At 38.4% G+C, this 15,228-nt stretch overlaps 1 protein-coding gene across 1 annotated transcript in view; it reads left to right on the plus strand.

Annotated features, from left to right (window-relative positions):
• LOC113902483 (multidrug resistance-associated protein 4-like) overlaps window positions 1–15,228 on the plus strand; it is a 365,222-nt gene that overhangs the window by 309,555 nt on the left and 40,439 nt on the right. Inside the window, exons 29-30 of the mRNA XM_027557817.1 lie at window positions 12,115–12,287; window positions 12,879–12,984. Coding sequence (XP_027413618.1) covers window positions 12,115–12,287; window positions 12,879–12,984 — 279 coding nt within the window. The remainder of the gene's footprint in view (window positions 1–12,114; window positions 12,288–12,878; window positions 12,985–15,228) is intronic.

Raw genomic sequence — 15,228 nt, forward strand, 5'->3', positions numbered from 1 at the left:
CACCAACAGTGTAAGAGAGTTCCCTTTTCTCCACACCCTCTCCAGCACTTATTACTTGTAGACTTTTGGATTGCAGCCATTCTGACTGGTGTGAAATGGTACCTCATAGTGGTTTTGATTTGCATTTCTCTGATAATGAGTGATGTTGAGCATCTTTTCATGTGTTTGTTAGCCATCTGTATGTCTTCTTTGGAGAAATGTCTATTTAGATCTTTGGCCCATTTTTTGATTGGGTCATTTATTTTTCTGGAGTTGAGCTGTAGGAGTTGCTTGTATATTTTTGAGATTAGTTGTTTGTCAGTTGCTTCATTTGCTATTATTTTCTCCCATTCTAAAGGCTGTCTTTTCACCTTGCTAATAGTTTCCTTTGATGTGCAGAAGCTTTTAAGTTTAATTAGGTCCCATTTGTTTATTTTTGCTTTTATTTCCTATATTCTGGGAGGTGGGTCATAGAGGATCCTGCTGTGATGTATGTCAGAGAGTGTTTTGCCTATGTTCTCCTCTAGGAGTTTTATAGTTTCTGGTCTTACATTGAGATCTTTAATCCATTTTGAGTTTATTTTTGTATATGGTGTTAGAAAGTGTTCTAGTTTCATTCTTTTACAAGTGGTTGACCAGATTTCCCAGCACCACTTGTTAAAGAGATTGTCTTTAATCCATTGTATATTCTTGCCTCCTTTGTCAAAGATAAGGTGTCCATATGTGCGTGGATTTATCTCTGGGCTTTCTATTTTGTTCCATTGATCTATATTTCTGTCTTTGTGCCAGTACCATACTGTCTTGATAACTGTGGCTTTGTAGTAGAGCCTGAAGTCAGGTAGGTTGATTCCTCCAGTTCCATTTTTCTTTCTCAAGATCGCTTTGGCTATTCGAGGTTTTTTGTATTTCCATACAAATTGTGAAATTATTTGTTCTAGCTCTGTGAAGAATACTGTTGGTAGCTTGATAGGGATTGCATTGAATCTATAAGTTGCTTTGGGTAGTATACTCATTTTCACTATATTGATTCTTCCAATCCATGAACATGGTATATTTCTCCATCTATTAGTGTCCTCTTTGATTTCTTTCACCAGTGTTTTATAGTTTTCTATATATAGGTCTTTAGTTTCTTTAGGTAGATATATTCCTAAGTATTTTATTCTTTTCATTGCAATGGTGAATGGAATTGTTTCTATTCCATGGACAGAAAAGAAATGCTAGTTGGAGACAAATCCTGTTAAAAACTCTCTTAGAACTTGGCCCTAACTTGTTAATTCACGTGAAGGAGCTAAAATTAAAATTTAGTAGTCTCTCAATTCTAAAATGATGAGTGGTACATGATACTAAGATCTACATTTATTTAGACTACATTTGGAACTTTCCATAAACAGAAATAAATATGAGTTTATGCACAAAGTAAAGTGTGTGGTTTCTGTTATTGCTTCTGAAATTAACCCTATTATTTTAGTGATATATCTTAAAGTGAGAAATCACCCCATCATTGTGTTCCTCTGGGAATTATTTCTTTATGTCCTTTGTATATATTGTTTACCGATCTTCACTGGAAAACATGTAAATCTCATAAAGAAATCATTCCTAGAGGAACACAATGATGGGATGATTTCTCAGTCTAAGCAATGAGGTCAGTTTTTAGGTGGATTAAAAACCCCAGTCATTGCTTTATAAATAAAGCCAAAGTGAAAATGTCAATCAAAACTAATACAGTTGACCTGAGAGTAAGAGGGCACCCATTTTACTCTTTAAGAACTTTAACTAAAAGGAAAAGATGCTTTTTAAATTTTTTTAAAGTCCTCTATTTCTGCCTCCTCATTCTCTCCTGTTAGAGATGAACGTCCATAAGGAAGATAGCCCTATGGATGCTGTCCCTCTCATCTTGGTTATTTTTCAAAATATGTTAAAAATATGTTTTTCAATTTCTGAAAAATAGCCAACTTACTATACACTGAAGAATGTTAATTATAAGTTAGAGAACCTAAAAAAAAACAACAGCAGGTCTACAAATATATAGAGTAGTGCTTAAAAATGAAGCACTTTATCACTCAAAGATTAAAAGAGCACAGTAGATAAAACTCTGGAAATGAATCAGCAGTGTGTTGCTTCCTCTGAAAAAACAAAACAGTTTTGATCCAGGAGTTTACAATTGAGAATATAGTATTTCATGTCAAAACTGTGCAGAAAACATCCAGATATGTGAACCGTTGATAGTATCTCTGTTAAAATACAAGTATGTCTCATCACACAGGAAGCCAAGATACAGAAATCTGTGCATCAGCAACCTGTACACACGGTTCAGTCCTTGCTATGGCAACAGGTCATAGGCCCATTTCCCAGGGCCTTGTATTTAGCTTAACAAGCTCCCCTTTACTTCATTTACTGCTGGCTCTGCTTTGGTAATAGCTCTTCCCCATTTGCTGATTGCATTTCACTGTCTCTTTCCAGCCCACACCAGCCTTTCATTTTGAAAAGTAAGGGTTCACAAAATGTGGAAACCATCTTACATCTGTGTTAACCTTCTGTGAGGGACATTGGCACCTGGTTGAGAAAGATGGTTTATTTACTAGGTTATTTGAAAGTGTTTATGATGATAGAACTGAGGTGTCCTATAAGTTCAGCTTATTATTTTCAATTTTGCTGTAGTTTATTATTTTCCCAAGCTCAAAAATGATCTGAACTATTCTATACAAGATATGTAATTTCAAATAGTGTTATTTTCTCTGTTTTTCTTAAATTACCAACTTAAAAAAAAAGTTTTCCATAGTTTAAAGTTAGATATTATGATATCTTGGGGCCAGTTAACTGTTGTTATAAGGAATATATTTCTTTTATAATGATATTTAATGAGAAAATAGAATTATATAAAATTATGTATGGATTTATTTCCTATCTTATAGAAACAGGTTATGTCACAAGATAAGATGCACTTGTCACTTCATTCATACTTCCAATAAATGTGTATTGAGAGTTTTTTGGATAGGCAGTGTTGCAATGGCACCCCACTCCAGCACTCTTGCCTGGAAAATCCCATGGACGGAGGAGCCTGGTGGGGTCCATGGGGTCGCTAAGAGTTGGACAAGACTCAGTGACTTCACTTTCACTTTTCACTTTCATGCATTGGAGAAGGAAATGGCAACCCACTCCAGTGTTCTTGCCTGGAGAATCCCAGGGACGGGGGAGCCTGGTGGGCTGCCATCTCTGGGGTCTTACAGAGTCAGAAACGACTGAAGTCACTTAGCAGCAGCAGCAGCAGCAGTGTTGCAGATTCTGAGGCTATCACAGTTACCAGAAGAGACAAAGTCTCTACCTTTTGGAGTTTATTTTCCTATAGAGAAGGTAAAAAGAAAACCACCAATGTGTGTAATAAAGTCTCAGTACTGAAACATGCAGGGAGAAGAATAAAGTAGAACATGAGGAGAGGATAGCTGACAGCACTATTAACAATGGGCAATATCTGTTGATCCCTTCATATCAACCTCTGTTGTAGATTCTACAGGTACTGACTCACATTATACTCTAACAATGTTAGGAGGAAGATACTTTGTTACAATATTATAGTCTTATTTAGAGTTTAGGAAGCTAAGATAGATTAAGCTCAGGAAATTGCCCAGTTGGCAGACCAGGCCGGACTTATGCCTAGGCCGTCTAAGTTCAAGGTCCCAATTTTCTGTTTTAAAAATTTCAAATCACAGGAGCATGAAAGGAATGGTATGATGAACACATATATAACTTCACCAAAATTCACCAGTTGTTCATATTTTTTCTGTATTTGCTTTCTCTCTTCTATCATCTATACTTTGCTGAACTGTTTGAAAGTAAGTTGCAGAAACTTTTTTTAAAGTTGCAACTCATCCTAAATACATAAACATGCACTTTTAAAAAACAAGAACATTCTCCTAATTGCTGAGGTCCAGCCCCAGCTGATCCAGGGTATTCGAAGGAGAGACGGCATCGGTGATTTATTTAAATATTAATTAGAGATATAAAGAGTAATAGAATGAGGATAGCTCAGTAGGAAAATTCAGTGGAGAAAAGAGGCTGAGTAGCTTGGTTTACGTGGAAAATCAATATAACCTGTGACACCAGGTTAGCTCTGACCACGGAGGCCGCAGGCGCCCTCTTGAATAGCGGAAGGTGTCCCACCTTAGACACCTTCTCGAGTGGGTCTTAGAAGCCCAGGCAAATAAATGGTCGCAGAGGACCTCTGCACTCCAGATGGAGACTCAGCCAGAATGTGAGAAGAAAGAATGACATGGGGAGACCAAGCTTTGGTGAGCAAGGCCCATAGCTTTATTTTCAACAGGGGTTTTTATACCCTAAGTTACACATAGAGGATAATAGGGGATGCAAAGTCAGCAGTCTTTGATCCTTATCAAAAACTAGGGTTTTTTTTTCCTGCAAATTTATCATATACAAATAGTTTCGGTGATTTACATCATCTTGTGGCCAGAAGGCCTATTAACATTTTATGACTCTTGACAAAGGTTTGTCAACCGTAAGACTTATTTTCTCTAAGAGTAATTATTTTAAGGTTTGGCGCCATCCTCCAAAGGTGTTAGATAAAATTGCATTCCTATAGGGCAGAGGTGTAATGGGTTTACAACAAAGGAAAGAATTTATTACCTTAAGGGTCTAAAGTTGCTAACACCAAGGCCACTACTTATTTTTTCTACATACCAACTATATTAATTAATACACATTCAAGGATACAATACAGGGAATGTGGAAGCTTGGCAGCAAGCATTGGCTCATCAATGAAATCTTCTACTAGTTTTATTCTGACAGTTTCTAACTCTCTGAGAGGCTCTAAGCTATTTGAATATCTTAAGCTTCCCATGCCTCTTGCGGTTGGGAGACTGTAAACAATCATATGCATAGCTGTAGGAGTCCAGGTAAACTTGTCAGGCGAGTTAGAGAGCTATCTGAGGGGTTTAGATTTAAACACTCCTAATGCCCAGGAACTTTATTAATTGCAGCTGTAAGTTAACTCTTTTTCAGAGAGAGCAAGATGGTGGTGGGGGACAGCCCCCAGTAAAGTCAGAGGTGAGAGCAAAAAGCAATAAAGTAGGCAGACTGCCGGGGACCAGCCCCGGCTGATCCAGGGTATTCGAAGGAGAGACGGCATAGGCGAGGATCAGGATACAATAGCTTCAATTAGATATTAATTAAAGATATAAAGAGTAATAGGATGAGGATAGCTCAGTAGGAAAATTCAGTGGAGAAAAGAGGCTGAGTAGCTTGGTTTACGCGGGAGACCAATAAAACTTCAAGACAAGAAGTTTGCACCACTTACGTAGGCTGCAGGCGTCCTTCCGTTCTCCCGAAGGAGAGGAGACACTGAGGCCTCCCCGGTCGGATCTTAGAAGCCCAGGCATAATTAGTAAGCATGGTGGGTTCCGCGCTCCAGATGGAGACTCAACCAGAGTGAGAGAGAGAGCGACATGGGGAGACCAGTATTTCGAGAAACTGATCCCAATTCTTTATTTTCCATGGTCTACTTTTATACACTGAGATGTTATGCAAAAGTCACGCGGGGTCAGCAGCCCTGACTTTTATCAAAGTCAGGTGCTTCATACAAATGTATACAGAGGTCTTAGGGGTGTTACATCATCTTCTGGCCAGGGGGGCCTGCTGACAATTTACGACCCTCTCCTTGTGACAGCGGTCAGTCAATCAGGACACTTATTTCTCCAGGGCTGATTATTCTCAAAACAGACGCCACCCAAATAAAGTTACATTCCTACAGGGTGAGGGTGTAGTGGGTTTTAGTTAAGGAAAGAATTTACTTAGCCTAAGGTCTAACGTGATTAATATCAAAGGTTAATACTTATTTCTTCTATATATTCATTAATGTGTGTAAGGGCAGGGGATATGGAGACTTAGCAACAAACATTGGCTCAACAAATGAAAAACCCTTCACCAACACAATTTCTAATTAGCCCACTATACTTATAGTTTTCTAACTTTTCTAAGGAACCTGTTTTTAGAGGGTTTAAAGCATCTTGTGCCTCTCAAGATTGGTTGGGAGGCTGTGAGCAATCACATGTGGCCCGACGAGCCTGTCAGGCAGGCTAGAGAACCTTCAGAGGAGTTTGTAGGTTAAAACACTCTTGTCACACCCAAGAGTTTTTATTGACTGGAGCTCTAGGTTAACTCCTTCTCCGAAAGAGGTGGTGGGGGACAGCCCCCCGTAAAGTCAGAGGTGTAGGTAAGAGCACAAAGTAGTAAAGTAGGCAGGCTCTGGTTATGGGGGTAGACGCTCGAGGAGTTCCAGGGGGACTCCTGAGGTTCGATCCCGCCTTTGCATATGTCGAGCCTCCTTCCTCATGACCTTTGTCATGGGCGGAGTACCTCACTCTGGCCCCCAACATCAGACTCTGGTTTTTTGGGGGTAGATGCTCGAGAATATCCAGGGGGACTCCTGAGGCTCGATCCCACCTTTGCATATGCCAAGCCTCCTTCGTCATGACCTTTGCCATGAGTGGAGTGCCTCTCGCCGGCTCCCGGCACCTAATGTTCCTAATAACATTATGCTAATATCTCACTCAAGAAATTTAATAGTAATATTACACTATTGGGCTTCCCTGATAGCTCAGTTGGTAAAGAATCTGCCTGCAATGCAGGAGACCCTAGTTGGATTCCTGGGTCTGGAAGATCCCCTGGAGAAGGGATAAGCTACCCACTCCAGTATTCTTAGGCTTCCCTGGTGGCTCAGCTGGTAAAGAATCCACCTGCAATGTGGGAGACCTGGGTTCGATCCCTGAGTTGGGAAGATCCCTTGGAGAAGGGAAAGTTAACCCACTCCAGTATTCTGGTCTGGAGAATTCCATGGACTGTTGTCCATGGGGTCTCAAAGAGTTGGATATGACTGAGCGACTTTCACTTCACTTTGCTGTATTACACTATTATCTGATATGTTTTCAGATTTTCCAGTTGTAACTCCTAGTTATTGTCTACTGTCTCTTTTGTCTTTTTTTCCCTTCAAATAATTATAACTTGATTATATGATTACACTACAAAGGGTCTTATTTGCAGCATTGTCATAACCATCCCTGATCCATAAATGAAGTTAGAGTCTCAGAAAACCATGTGTTCTGGAAAACATTTTCACCTCACAACAGCTTATTCCTTGTCAGGCATATGTAGACAACTTGAAGGAAAGTAAAAATCAGATTAGTGATGAGATATCACCTGAGTCACCAGTAGGTTTGAGGTTATTTCCTCACAGTCATCATGTCAGTCTTAAGAAAGACCAATTTGCATTTACAAGGATTACCAAAGTCAACTCAGAAGGAAAAGAGAAAGTCTTGCCAGTGTTACACTCTTGATCAGTCCCATCACTTGAGTTTAGATTTATGGAATATGTTTCATAGAATATTCGGTAAGGCTTCTTCCTTGTAACGAGGTAGGCAGGGGTGGGGGTGATTAAGCTGACTTCCATTTTATAATTTTCAATGGAGCCATTTATCTCATAATCCATATCTTATCCTTCAAATTTTGCATACTTTTCATGCTATCACTAAATACTAATACCATGTTTAATCCTTACTCAGAATTCCCATTTCTATGGATTAGACTTTCAAAAGGAACACAATTCAGGATAACATTCATGGAAGTACTCCAGCATTTAGGATACCATGAAAACATTGCCCACTCACCTTGGTGTTCTGTAATTTGCCTTTGTAATTCTGTGTACCTGCTAATTGGCCATCACTCATCAATCTTTAATCCTTTAATTTGAAGTGTATTTACTCTCTGTTCTTTTTTAAATTATATATATATATATATATATATATATATATATATATTTTGAGCATGAGCAAGATTTATTATTAAATATCTCCTTTTTACCAACTTGTGTAATTGTATCATTTTATTTATTTAAAATTTTTTTTTTATTTTTGAACTTTACAATATTGTATTGGTTTTGCCATATATCAACATGAATATGCCACAGGTATACACGTGTTCCCCATCCTGAACTCTCCTCCCTCCTCCCTCCCCGTACCATCCCTTTCGGTTGTCCCAGTGCACCAGCTCCAAGCATCCAGTATCGTACATCAAACCTGGATTGGCGACTCGTTTCATCTCTGTTCTTTAATTTCAAGCACAGTCTGAATTTTGTTCTTAATCTATAATATTTCTCCAAAACAAATATTCATTGAACTGACCCCTGCAACTCAATATAGTTTCAGATTATCTTTGGCAGTTAAAAAGTTGATTTTTTAATCTTACAATTTTGATTTTATGAGGATAGATTAATACAAATACCACCTATACCCATAGTCTGGGGGAAATAACTTGTGTCGTGGTCTGTTTTTCCTGAGTTTTCACTGAAAAACATTTATGAAATTCTTCAAAGAAGACATACAGATGGTTAATAGACACATGAAAAGATGCTCAGCATTATTAATTATTAGAGAAATGCAAATCAAAACCACAATGAGGTACCAACTCATATCAGTCATAATGGCTATCATCAAAAAGTCTATAAATAATAAATGCTAGAGAAGATGTGGGAAAAAAGGAACTCCAACACACTGCTGTGTGTGTGTATGCTCAGTCATGTTTGACTCTTTGCAACCCTATGAACTGTAGCCAGCCAGACTCCTTTGTCCACAGGATTTTTCAGGCAGGAATACTGGAGTGGGTTGTTATTTCCTTCTTCAGAGGATCTTCCTGACCCAGGGATCAAACCCACATTTCTTTCATCTCCTGCATTGGTAACTGGATTTTTCACCATTGAGCCACTTGGGAAATCCCCAACACACTGTTGGTGGGAATGTAAATTGATATGTGGAAAACAGTATGGAAGTTCCTTAAAAAACTAAAAATAGAGCTACCACATGAGCCAGCAATTATACTCCTGGGTAGATATCTGGGGAAAAAGGAAATACTAATTTGAAAAGATACATGCACCCCAGCGTTAATTGCTGCACTCTTTGCAATAGCCAAAATATAGAAGGAACTCAAGTGTGTGTCAACAGAAAATTGGTTTAAGAAGATGTGGCACCATACACACATAAATATATATATTTTTATATGTATATATGTATGTATATTGTGTTATACAGATATAAAAAGTAATGAAATATTGCTTTTTGAAGCAACATGGATAGACCTAGAATATCATCCTAAGTGAAGTCAGAGAAAGACAAATATTATCTAATATCACTTATATGTGGATTCTAAAAAAAAAAATAAAGCAAATTAATGTATATATAAAAAGAAACAGACTCACGGACATAGAAAGTAAACTTACGGTTACCAAAAGGGAAAGAGAGGGATCAATCAGGAGTATGAAATTCACAGATGCAAACTACTATACATAAAATAGAGAAGCAACAAGGATTTACTGTATAGCACAGGCAACTAGAGTACCTTACAGTAAGGGATTAGATCTGATAGACAGAGTGCCTGAAGAACTATTGACGGAGGTTCATGACATTGTACAGGAGGCAGTGATCAAAACCATCCCAAATAAAAAGAAATGTAAAAAGGCAAAACTGTTGCCTGAGGAGGCCTTACAAATAGCTGAGAAAAGAAGAGAAGTGAAAAACAAAGGACAAAAGGAAATATATACTCATCTGAATGAAGAGTTCCAAAGAATGACAAGGAGAGATAAGGAAGCCTTCCTAAGTGAAAAATGAAAAGAAATAAAGGAAAACAATAGGATGGGGAAGATTAGAGATCTCTTCAAGAAAATTAGAGATACAAAGGGAACATTTCATCAAAGATGGGCACAATAAAGGACAGAAATGGTATGGACCTAACAGAAGTAGAAGATATTAAGGAAAGGTGGCAAGAATACAGAAGAACTATACAAAGAAGATCTTAATGACCCAGATAACCATGATGGTGTGATCCCTCACATAGAGCCAGACATCCTGGGGTGCGAAGTAAGATGGGCCTTAGCAAGCATCTCTATGAACAAAGGTAGTGGAGGTGATGGAATTCCAGTTGAGCTATTTCAAATCCTAAAAGATGATGCTGTTGAAGTGCTGCACTCAATTTGCCAACAAATTTGTAAAACTCAGTAGTGGCCACAGGACTGGAAAAGGTCAGTTTTCATTCAAATCTCAAAGAAAGGCAATGGCAAAGAATGTCCAAACTACTTCACAGTTGCACTCATCTTACACACTAGTAAAGTAATGCTCAAAATTCTCCAAGCCAGGCTTCAACAGTAAGTGAACTGTAAACTTCCAGACGATCAAGCTGGATTTAAAAAGGCAGAGGAACCACATCAAATTGCCAACATCTGTTGGATCATTGAAAAAGCAAGGGAGTTTCAGAAAAATGTCTACCTTTGCTTTATTGACTATGCCAGAGCCTTTGATTTTGTGGATCACAACAAACTGTGGAAAATTCTTAAAGACATGGGAATACCAGGCCACCCGACCTGCCTCCTGAGAAATCTGTATTCAGGTCAAGAAGGAACAGTTAGACCCAGACAGAACAATGGACTGGTTCCAAATTGGGAAAGGAGTATGTCAAGACTGTATATTGTCACCCTGCTAATTTACTTACATGTAGAGTACATCATGTGAGATGCGGAGAAATATCAATAACCTCAGATATGCAGATGACACCACCCTTATGGCAGAAAGCGAAGAACTAAAGCACCTCTTGATGAAAGTGAAAAAGGAGAGTGAAAAAGCTGGCTTAAAACTCAACATTCAAAAAACAAAGATCATGGCATCTGGTCCCATCACTTCATGACAAATAGATGTGGAAACAATGGAAACAGTGAGAGACTTTATTTTTTGGGCTCCAAAATCACTGCAGAGGGTGATTACAGCCATGAAACTAAAAGACACTTTCTCCTTGAAAGAAAAGCTATGACCAACCTAGACAGCATATTAAAAAACAGAGACATTACTTTGCTGACAAAGATCTGCCTAGTCAAAGCTATGGTTTTTCCAGCAGTCATGTATGGATGTGAGTGTTGGACCACAAGAAAACTGAGTCCCGAAGAATTGACATTTTTGTACTGTGGTGTTGGAGAAGACTCTTGAGAGTCCCTTGGACTGCAAGGAGATCCACCAGTCCATCCTAAAGGAAATCAGTCCTGGGTGTTCATTGGAAGGACTGATGCTGAAGCTGAAACTCCAATACTTTGGCCACCTCATGTGAAGAACTGACTCATTTGAAAAGACACTGATGCTGGGAAAGATTTAAGGGAGGAGGAGAAGGAGATGACAGAGGATGAGATGGTTGGATGGCATCACCAACTTGAAGGACATGAGTTTGACCAGGCTCGGAGAGTTGGTGATGGACACTGATGATGGAAGCCTGGTGCACTGCAATCCATGGGGTGGCAAAGAGTCAGACAGGACTGAGCGACTAAACTGAACTGACTGATAGTAAATTACAGTGGAAAATAATCTGAAGGATATATATATATAAAATATATATATTAATATAATATATAAATATATTATATATATATATATATAAACTGATTCACTTTGCTGTATACCTGAAACTAAAATAATATAGTAAATAAATTACAGTTAATAAAAAACTTTTCAAAATTATAACATTGAAGAAAACACACTTGACTTGTTCACAATTATGGAATTAAACATGAGAAAGAATCATCACCAAAATAGCTCTAGTTTTACTGATCTATGAGGTACAATTTGCCGTTGTTTGAATTTATTTTTTTTTTAGACATTTAGACCTTGCAAAATGGTAAAGTGCTGATAAGATTATATATTTAGAGAACCATACTTCCTACAATCAATATATATATGTTTTTAATTTACTTTAGTGTAGTAACTCCTTTACAAAATCTATTTTTGGGAAATCTGACTCATCCATAGTGTCCTTTTAATTTTTCTGTTCAAATCATACTGAGAGAAATAGCTTAGTTTTTTGAGAGACTTTCTTAACTAATCCTTAAGTCGGTGTGGGGGACACTGAGACCTTTTTGTCCTGAGTTGACTCCACCATCTTCCTCAGTGAACACTCTTTGGAAAGAGTTCTCCCCATCATCTGGCTGTACATGTAAGATACATAAGAAGTCCTGAGGACATCAAAGCTCTAATGTCTAAGAGGCTTGTCTACTTTAGTAGTTGTTTGTTTAAGAAAATGTCATTCTTCTTTCTATATGCACAGGTTCAACTTAAAGAAATCATAGAAGAGCTTCCTGATAAAATGGATACTGAATTAGTAGAATCTGGATCGAACTTAAGTGTTGGGCAAAAACAACTGGTGTGCCTTGCCAGGAATATTCTCAGAAAAAATCAGATATTGATTATTGATGAAGCCACAGCACATGTGGATCCAAGGTATGGAGCTGAGATTCATGAAACTTGGAATCTGAATTTTAAATATGGTAAATGGGAAATATTTAGTGATGTTGAGAAATGTTTTTTATGTGCTCTGTTTGCCCCAAAGACATCTTCTGATAACAATAATTCCAGAAAACAGAGGAAGAAATCAAAACGTGGTAATAATGTTGTTATCAGGCATCCTGAGAGAGCTAGATTTGTAAATCCAGCTCCTGATAGTTTCAAGTAATTTGGCAGGAAGAAAACTTTCCATTGTTTTATGAAAAGTAGTAAGTTTCCAAGTAGACTTTCCCCTGGGTTGGGAAGATTTCATGAAGCAGGAAATGGCAACCCACTCCAGTATTCTTGCCTGGGAAATCCCATGGACAGAAGAGCCTGGTGGGCTATAATCCATGAGGTTGCAAAAGAGTCAGATACAATTTAGCAACTAAACAACAACAACAAAGACTTTTTATACTTAGTGTTTCAAGAGCAGGATTATGTCTTAACTATTGATTATTAAAAGCATAAAAATATCATGTGATATTTTCAAGTCTTAAGTCTGCTTTTCCTGTCTTTACTTAACTAAATGCAATTCTTTGATTCCAGCACTGATGAGTTAATACAAAAAAAGATCCGTGAGAAATTTGCACAGTGTACTGTGCTAACCATCGCACACAGGTTGAGCACCATTATTGACAGTGACAGGATAATGGTAAGGCCCTCACCTATGGGATTTCCATTGTCTCCATTTACCTTCAATTTTTAAATTTATTCTTCCTTGTATAACTTGATTAAAACTTCTAATTAATTAATTAATTCTTTTTTTCCCCTCTCATCCTTGACAATAACTCAAGTACTTAAGTGTAGTTTCAGAATGTACTATTAAATAATACATTCAGTAATTTTCTATTTCCATTTAAAAGTTTATTTGAATTGCTATTTTTTTTAAGGTATCCAACCATGAAAATATTCCAAACTCACAATGAGACTTCAGATTTCAGAGTGGTGCAACAAAGTCATTTTTACTGTGTCACAGTTATTTCAGCATTTTTGTATTCCCTTAATAAAAACAGCATTTCATTACACTGCCAGGCAGTTGTTAGGTGAAGTTGAAGAATTTCCAAGTTGTTGGGACATTTACAATATGTGCTCTCAGAGGGGAGTCATTGAGGAGAAAACGCCTAATGAGAAAAAGTATTTAAACAGAAAGGATTTAATAAAGAAAATTTGTTACACAAGAATTGGAGGACTGGAAAAGTGAATCACTGGGGTAATAATTTTAGGAAGAAATGACTATGTCCTAGGACAGATCTCCAGACCTAAGACTCAGAGAAGAAGTCTTATGAGTCAGTGCTGAGTCCTCCAGTTCAGTTCAGTTCAGTACAGAAATTAAAAGATGCTTACTCCTTGGAAGGAAAGTTATGACCAAACTAGCTAGCATATTCAAAAGCAAAGACATTACTTTGCCAACAAAGGTCCGTCTAGTCAGGGCTATGGTTTTTCCAGTGGTCATGTATGGCTGTGAGAGTTGGACTGTGAAGAAAGCTGAGCACCAAAGAATTGATGCTTTTGAACTGTGGTGTTGGAGAAGACTCTTGAGAGTCCCTTGGACTGCAAGGAGATCCAACCAGTCCATTCTAAAGGAGACAAGTCCTGGGTGTTCTTTGAAAGGACTGATACTAAAGCTGAAACTCCAGTACTTTGGCCACCTCATGCGAAGAGTTGACTCATTGGAAAAGACCCTGATGCTGGGAGGGATTAGGGGCAGGAGGAGAAGGGGATGACAAAGGATGATGGCTGGATGACATCACCGACTCGATGGACATGAGTTTGAGTGAACTTCAGGAGTTGGTGATGGACAGGGAGGCCTGGCGTGCTGTAATTCATGGGGTTGCAAAGAGTCGGACATGACTGAGCGACCTCCAAGGGGAGGTCATTGTCTAGCTACTGGTCATATTTGTGAGTGAGCATGATGAGGCTAGTTCTCCATGTGCTGATAGAAGCTGGAGTTATGCTGCAGAAGTAGCAGAAAGGAGGGAGACCATTTGCTCTGCTTCCCACCTTCCTCCTCCCTCTAGTGCCCCCTACTGGCAGAACCTCACAAAGGGCCAGCAGGCCAAAGAGCCTCTGAAATATGATTTGCAGAGACAACTTCTGCATCACAGATGAAAGTGTAGAAAGAAAGGCAGATGGAGACTGAGTGACTGTAGATGGACAACTAGCTAGTCTCTCTCTCTTATTTTTTTTTTACTAGCAAGTCTCTTATACAATGTATCCAGGCATTGCAGACACAGCAAGCTCCAAACTTTGGTCTCTGGATGTCTGTCTAGTGTCTTTCTTTCAGGTTTGATTGCTCTTTCATCCTTAGTAATTTAATATTTCTTTCCATAGCTTTATCTCCTCCATTTATTTCTCCCTTCATTTTCTCTCTTTTTCTTTCTATTCTCTCTCTCTTTGTTCTTCCCTTCTGTTGCTTGCTGAGTTTCAATAGATTTTAGGTTGTGGCTTATTAAATGACAAGGAAATCATCCCTCAAAGGAAAAACCTTTGGCAGCAAATAAGCCCAAAAGAAGCAAGGTATTTTCAGCCTAACCTAGTCTGGGTCAATGAGCTTATTTCACCCACTGTATAGATACTAGTCATCACAAGACTCCAGAGTATACAATTGATGCTGATTAGTGATGAATAAATAGATAAAGAAGGCCTGCACAATACACAAGAGGCAGCAGATGGAGTTAACCAGTGATTTTGATGGTCCACACTAAACAGGTAAGAATCAGGAATAAATGGTCAGTAATACCTCAAATTCCTTATGTCCAATGATATAATGGAACTTTTGACTTCTTGGGCAGTTTCTAGAGAATCACATCCCACCCTCCTCCCCATGCATTGTCAGGTGGGATCATCAGTGGGGACTGAATAGATACCAGACTGTCAGCACTGAGGCAGTGCCTGT

This window comes from Bos indicus x Bos taurus, chromosome 12 (assembly GCF_003369695.1).
Source record: "Bos indicus x Bos taurus breed Angus x Brahman F1 hybrid chromosome 12, Bos_hybrid_MaternalHap_v2.0, whole genome shotgun sequence".
NCBI classification, from domain to species: Eukaryota; Metazoa; Chordata; class Mammalia; order Artiodactyla; family Bovidae; genus Bos; species Bos indicus x Bos taurus.